Below are 7,689 nucleotides of genomic sequence, written 5' to 3' on the forward strand. Positions count from 1 at the left end.
TGCTCAAGATTAATTGAAAAATTTCTTCTTCTTCTTAACATGCCATACACCAAAGTGCGTAGGCGACTATCTCATTACTAGAATTCTGTTCTTGGCGGCGTGACACAGCTCGCCTGTATTGTGTATTCCTGTCCATTCTTTAATATTCCTTAACCAGGATAATTGTTTGCGGCCGGCTCCTCTCCTACCTTCGATCTTCCCTTGTAGGATTAACTGTGGTATTTCATATTTTGCTCCTCTCAATATGTGCCCAAGGTAACCAATCTTGCGTTTTTTAATTAATTCAAAGAGTTCTCTTTCCACGCCGGCTCTCTTAAGGACGTCATCGTTTCGAACTCTATCCACCCAAGGTATGCGCATCATTCTTCTCAATGACCACATTTCAAATGCTTCAAGTTTGTTGATACGTGATTGAAAAATTACTTTGAATAATTGTAAAAAATAAATGAATTATTTCAGTGTTATAAAGTGTTATGTGTATGTAAACAAAAGTGACCTCTTTTATCACACACTATATTAGAACTGACTGGCCTACATTAAAAAGGGTTTTAAAAAATTCACATTTTTTTTAATTTTTAAAAATTACAAAAGAGAAAAAGAGTTTTTAAAATCGTCTAAGGTATGTTAAATAGATGAATAAAAATATTAATATAAAACTTACAGCTACTTGTTACAAATCCAAATCAGATTCAGAAGATGAACTTTCAGAACCAAGATTTATAATAACTGGCTCGATCATTTTATCAGTAATATTGTCCAGCTTCCACATTTTTTCCTCTTCTTTAATAGTGTGATTTACTGCCTTTTCCCAGTTTTCAGGTTTTACATTATTTACGGCCTCCAAAAACAACTGTTTAACATCATGAATTTTAAAAGTGGTATTTTTTCTTGAAACTTCACTCTTTATCTGTGCCCATACCAGTTCAATCGGGTTTAATTCACAATGATATGGTGGGGATCTAAGTACTGTCATTCCACGATTTTTGGCAATTTCATCAATTTCGTATTTTTAAAATTTTTCTTTATGAAGGGCACACAACGAATAAAAAGCTTGATTCTCATTATCCGTCTAGATGACGGCAGGCAACCGTTCATCAGATGTCCGTCAATTTTATGTCGTATTCGCACTATACAGCAGGTAACCATCAGTGTTTCGACAACTCTTACAGTGTTTAGACGAGTAGTACGCTTTGTCGTGATGTTTAAAAATTATTCAATTACCGATTTAGCAGTTATTGCTGTTTTGCTGGAAGAAGAGGATGAAGCGAAAAAGAAATCTAAAATAAAAGCTAGGAAGACGGGAAAAAGAAAAATATGGTTACATAAAAGTTTGTTGGAAAGGAAAACTGAAGGGGAATTTTTCACATTATACAAAGAATTGTTGGATGATGAAGTAAAATTCCATCAATACTTTAGGATGTCGAAATATCAGTTCAATGATTTGTTGTCAAAACTCGAACATTTATTAAGAAAAAGAAATACTACATTTAGACAAGCAATAACTCCAGTAGAAAAATTGGCACTTTGTTTGAGGTAAGTTTATTTAAAAAAAATAAGTTTAAGTACAAAACTATCATAATATATTCTGTATATTCTAAATTAATAAATCATAAAAAAAGTAAAGTAAAAAGTATTATAATATATTCTGTATATTCTAAATTAATAAATCATAAAAAAAGTAAACAGTAAAGTAAAAAGTATCATAATATATTTTGTATATTTTAAATTAATAAATCATAAAAAAAGTAAAGTAAAATTATTCTGTATATTCTAAATTAATAAATCATAAAAAAGTAAAGTAAAAAGTATCATAAGATATTCTGTATATTCTAATATTATAACTAAATGAAGTTTAATAAAAAAAATGTATAAGTATAATCATTACTCGACAATAGCAGGGTATACACTTGCACATGAAGACTGACTCGAATCTGTAGTTGGTGATGACATTGAATGTGAAATAATGCCTGGAAACTGTTGCTGTTGAAGCAACGGAGCACTTGGAACACCCATGTTAACATAATTATTATGACTCTGATTACTTGGTTGACGATACGGATCGTATGCACTTGGCTGTTGTTGACCACTTATTGGAGCTAAAAGTTGTAATTCTATCTCCGATACAATACCAAATATTTTTGTTTTTGCCATGTGTTGGTACACTGGAGGAAACGTTTTTATGGTTTCGCTAATACCACTCAAAAAAGCGTCTATCGGATTAGTGTTAGTAGGTTGCTCAGTTTTGCTTATTATATACTTCATTAAAGTGGTAGATGGTGATTCAGCTGTTTCAGAATTACATACTTTCGCTCTTTTTGGTTTTTGTACAGGCGGATTTTTAAATTTCTGAGAACGGTTTTCAGATTGTGAACTGGACTGGGAACTCTCGCCAGTCTCTAATTGACTATATGTCTCCTGTTCCCTGCTCGATTCCCCTTCATTTTCTACTCTACAACTGCTCTCCTCTACCCCTGCTAATTCGTCAGATGAATTTTCTGAGACAACATTAGATACGGTGTCCCGTTCTTGAAAGAATGGTATCAAAAAGTTTAATTCATCTTCATATTTCCATTTTCTTTTCTTTACTGCCGCTTGACCAGAGACAGTCTTCTTAGATCGCAGAGCTCTACGAAACTGATCTCTCAGGCTAAACCATCTTTGTTTACAATCGTTCGCTAAAAAAAAATTTTTTATTAATAACCTATAGTAACAATTACCTATTAATTATACTTAATAAGAATTCTACAAATTCAAAGGTCATTGTTTTTCAGGTTTTTAGCTACAGGGGATACAATGCGGTCATTAGCTTTTAGTTATAGATTGGGGCATTCAACAGTTTGGTCTATAATCAAAGAAGTTTGTAATGCCATAAATAGTAAAATGTTGAAGGAACAAATGCCACTACCTAATGAAAATGATTGGAAAAAAATTGGTGACGACTTTTGGAGAATCTGGAATTTTCCCAATTGCCTTGGTGCCCTAGACGGTAAACACGTCCAAATAGAAGCTCCCGCTAACAGTGGATCCCAATATTTCAATTATAAAAAAACATTTTCTGTCGTTCTTATGGCACTTGTGGATGCAGAATATAAATTTATTGCTGTTGATATAGGAGCTTATGGAAAGAATAGTGATGGAGGAATTTTTGCAAATTCAAGTTTAGGTCAGCGCTTCCACAATAATACAATCAATATTCCACCAGGAAGACCTCTTCCAAACACCAATACTGAGATGCCATTTGTAATGGTCGGCGACGAGGCCTTCCCATTGAAAACCTATTTATTACGACCTTATCCAGGATCGCAAATTAAAGAAGACGCAGCAAAAACAACTTTCAACTATCGTTTATCTCGAGCTCGGAGGGTAGTTGAGAATGCCTTCGGTATATTAGCTCAACGATTTCAGTTATATCGTAGAATACTAAAGTCAAAACCTGAATATGCTGATCAAATCATTTTAGCTACTTGTATTTTACATAATTACATAAGAGACGGTAATATATACACCTCTCGGACTGATGTATTACATCAAACTCAATTTACAGATATTCCTCCGCAGGGAGGTAGTGCTCAAAGAACAGCTTATGAAATACGAGAAACATTTAAAACTTTTTTCTCCTCCCCACAAGGTGCGTTACCTTGGGAAGTATGATAGATCATATTGTGATCAGTCACAGTATGTGAAAAAAATATTCTCAGCGATTAAATTAAAATTATGTAGTTGCAATTTAAAAGTGTTTAGTAAAATTTGTGTAGGTACTTAGTAATATATTTGTAGTGTAGTTAAATTACTTTTAAAATTACAAGACTTACCTGCGACTCCCAATTCCTCACCGATTGTTTTCCATATTTTTCCCTTAATATTGCTGTCACTGTAATCTTTATGACCTAAATTAAACAAGCATTCATAAGTTTGCACTAGAAGAATTAATTTTTCATCATCCATTTCTATATTATTATATTATTTATATTATTATATTATTTTTATATTAAGTATAGTAACCGTTCGCTTGTCAGAGACGAATGCAAACTGCACACTGCAACGTTCGTATATCCTCACTATCCTGTAAGACACGTCGCCAACAGGCACCGACACGTCAAAACATTCTTCCCTACAATGTCAGCTGCCGGCAGGCGCCGGCTAGCCGCGACATAGACGGATAATGTGAATACGCAATGCTTTTGAAATCTAGTAATATTTTGACGGATATCTGATGGACGGTTGCCTGTCGCCGTCTAGATGGATAGTGAGAATCAGCCTTAAAGTTCCTTTCTTATAGATCCGGGATGGTACGTAATATTTTTTGAACTCAGCCAATTCTGCAAGTCTTTTTTTAACCACTTGGTTGTGGGCAGTCCTTCTATAAGTCTGGAGTGATAACTTGCATTATCCATTACTATTACACAGTTCTTAGGAAGAAGATCTATCATTTGTTCGAACCATTCTTGAAAGACATCAGCGTTCATGTCTTCATGGTAGTCACCGGTACGAGTTGATTCAAAAGTTAATAAACCACCTTCAACAAAACCGTCTGAACTGCCAATGTGTACTATTATCAGCCTGCGTCCCTTTCCTGATGGTGGGTTTAAACCAGTAGATAAGTTATTTACAAAAGCGTGCCTTTGACTTGTAACAGTTTCATCCTGCCAAAATTTATTTGGTGTATGACCCTCGTTGATCCATGTTTCATCAAAATAAAATATTTTTCTTTTTTGGTTTCTCATTTCCTTAATGGTTCTTAGAAAATGTCTTCTCCATATGACAATATCGCTTCTTAATAAAATAGACTTTCTGGGATTCTTTTTCCAGCGGAAGCCTATTTCTTTTAAAAGTTTCCATAACGTACTTCGACTCATTTCTGGGTAATCCTCATCATCTCGAACTGAGACAAGAACTTTATCCAATGTTGGAAATTCTTGTCTAAAGAAGAATTCATGCACTTTCCGTCGAAGTCCTTCTTTAAAATGATATTCTATTTGAAATTTTGGTTTCCCTGGAGCATTACGTGGCATTTGAAAACTACCAGCTTGCTCTTCTTTAATAACTCTGTAAATCGTAGATTTCCCAACACCAAGTGTACTGCTAACTAACTCAACGGTCTCATCAACACTTTCACATAAACGTTTGTCTGTAAATGATTTAAAACAATTAAATATTAATGTTTTTTCATTAACTGTTAGAGGACCAATTTTTCGGCGTTTACACGGCACTTCCAAATTTTCCATAACACTAGTATACACAATAAACTGCACCTTGCAACTGAAGTACCTACTTTTAGTGAACTGTTAAGAATTTTGAATACGCCACTTGGACCTTCCTATATACAAAATGGAAAAACCCATTATCACATTTTCTGTGGAATAAGTTTAGAAGGTAATTATCTAGTCAATTACTGTCGTAGATTCCTGGAATTAAAGAATTAAATGTTTGATTGTTGAAACCCTTACTTCGTGGAATGCACTCATTTCAGATAAAATAAAACGTTTTATTTTATCTAAAGAATTAAACTTTATTTTGCAAATAGGCAAAGAATTAAACTTTATTTTGCAAATAGGCAAAGAATTAAACTTTATTTTGCAAATAGATAAAATAAAACGTTTTATTTTATCTAAAGAATTAAACTTTATTTTGCAAATAGGTAGGTACTTATTAAACTTTTATTGGTTATATATAACCAATAAAATAAACATCTTACATTTCTTGCAAATTCATTAGTACCTGTTAACCTCCATCACTCCGACACTGGCAACCTTATTTAGGGATTAGTAATCCTCACAACTATTGTATTCTATTCTGCTCCAACCTTTATACCTGGTGGTCATACTCAATTTAAAATTGTTTTCCTATATACTTCTGTAAACTTGTTGACAAATATCTGTTTTTCATTGAGTCACTCGTATCAACAGTTTAGGGATTTGCATACATAATTTATTGTTTTATTACTCTCTCATACATAAAAATACACTATAGAAAACGAAGATATCAGGAAAAAAACCAAGGTGATTGACATCGAATTAATAACCAGTGATATATGGGCGATGGATAAAGACATTATTGAAATACAGACCAAGAAAAGACAAGACAAACGTCAGTCGACTATCTACATGATGAATTAACAATTTAAGAATCCTAAATAAAAACTGGATGAGAGCTCGCAAGAAAGATGGGGTTGGAAACCCGAAGAAGGATCCTATGTTTAGCAGTGGACTTTCGAAGCTAAATTAAGAATAAGTTTTAGGTAGTTAGGATAAATAGATGTAGAAAGTACTTTTTTTAATTCATTCTTTTTTGTGAACTGACGCAAAATTGAGATTTACTCGATTTAATTTATTCACGTGAATATGATTATTATAAATGTGTTTAACTCATTTTAGATTTAGGTATAGTATCTTTTATAACAAAAAATTCTTTTGTTTTAGGTCTCAAATTTACTTTCTGCAACGGTCACTCCGTTCTTGTTGGAACTTCATCAAGCGACAAACATGAATACAAACTTCAAAACCACCACATAGTTGGTTTCTTCCTTGCTAACGATTTCGACAAACTCGAAGGACAAGCTGCAAATATTTTCGTGAGCTTCCAATTGTGTCAAGCAGATGGCTCGAGTAACGACAAATGCGTTATAAGTCATTAATTTCTTGACTGTATAATGTGTCACTAGATATATATTAAAATAAAGTTTTATTATTATCTGCTATTTATTTTACGTACAAAAATGTGTTATACATAACTAGTAAACTAATCCTACTATTCAAAAAAGGAAGATAAAAACAGCTAGAAACCTAAAAATAGCCGAAAAAAGCCAATTTTACCGTTTTTTGAGGCCGTTTTTTAATACGTTGAATATCAGATGTAAAGAAACAAAAAATACAAGATGATAGCTTAAGTCAAGTTTTTTAAAAATGCTCAATTTTAATTTCATTTTATATTGCAAAAGTCTGTTTCGTTCTGTTGACGAGCGTCCAAAATTTCCCTTTTGAAACACATTGTTTATTTTCTATCCACAATCTGAATCTTATTTTAATCGAAAGAATATGATGCTGCAATATACCAGTAAAAAGGTTACCTAAAGTTTACCAGGGGAACCTGCTTAATATAAACAAAAGAATAAATACACTCAGGTGCAAAAAAATCGATCCATGGGTATTATTTGCTGAAAAAAGAAAAGTTTGAAGATATAAGTTTTAAATCCGGTATATATGTAAAAGTATATGTTAAATTAAAATAATTTTTACAGATTATCCAAAAAAATCATTTATTTATAGAGACATACGCCAAAATTCAAAAATAGAAGAATATTCAAAACTTTCTGAAATTAGGAAAAACATTGATAATAAATCAATATCTAGTGTTTCCCCCTCGGGCCCTTATAACAGCCTGTACACGTCTAGGCATTGAGGTAATTAACCTCTGGATATCAAATTGATCCAATTGGTCCCATATTTCTTGAAGAGCCGCTGTAAGTTCAGCCAAGTTGTTTGGATGGGGTACTCGTGCTCGAAGACGTCTTCCCATCATATCCCATAGATGTTCTATGGGATTGAGATCGGGACTGCAAGCTAGCCAGTTCATACGGACAATTCCCACCTCCTCTATATATTGGTTGACATAAAAATAAAATTAGGTCCAATGAAAGGAGCAAAAGGTACCACATGCTGGTATCTTGCAGCAGTCATAGAACCTCTATCT

The 7,689-nt window shown here is 33.0% G+C and overlaps 2 protein-coding genes across 3 annotated transcripts in view; one reads left to right on the forward strand and one right to left on the reverse strand.

The window, feature by feature from the left end:
- The window catches only part of LOC140443128 (uncharacterized), a 32,883-nt gene extending 26,193 nt beyond the window's left edge, over positions 1-6,690 (forward strand). For both annotated transcript variants that reach the window (XM_072534213.1, XM_072534214.1), the window contains exon 6: positions 6,420-6,690. In XM_072534213.1, the coding sequence (XP_072390314.1) occupies positions 6,420-6,634 (215 nt within the window). In that variant the 3' untranslated portion in view covers positions 6,635-6,690. The remainder of the gene's footprint in view (positions 1-6,419) is intronic.
- On the reverse strand, positions 1,651-5,060 carry LOC140443129 (uncharacterized). Its single transcript, XM_072534215.1, has 2 exons — positions 3,813-5,060; positions 1,651-2,675 (listed from the first exon to the last, which is right to left on the reverse strand). The coding sequence occupies exons 1-2, from the start codon at positions 3,943-3,945 to the stop codon at positions 1,882-1,884; spliced, it is 927 nt and encodes a 308-aa protein (XP_072390316.1). The 5' UTR covers positions 3,946-5,060; the 3' UTR covers positions 1,651-1,881.
- Positions 6,691-7,689: the final 999 nt, after the last annotated feature.

The sequence above is a fragment of the Diabrotica undecimpunctata genome, chromosome 6, assembly GCF_040954645.1.
Source record: "Diabrotica undecimpunctata isolate CICGRU chromosome 6, icDiaUnde3, whole genome shotgun sequence".
NCBI lineage: Eukaryota > Metazoa > Arthropoda > Insecta > Coleoptera > Chrysomelidae > Diabrotica > Diabrotica undecimpunctata.

Coding starts and splice junctions, on each gene's coding strand:
- LOC140443129 (XM_072534215.1), bottom strand. CDS start 3,945: ATGGATGATGAAAAATTAATTCTTCTAGTGCAAACTTATGAATGCTTG. Junction 2,676..3,812: donor TGAGGAATTGGGAGTCGCAG/GTAAGTCTTGTA, acceptor ATTTTTTTTTAG/CGAACGATTGTAAACAAAGA.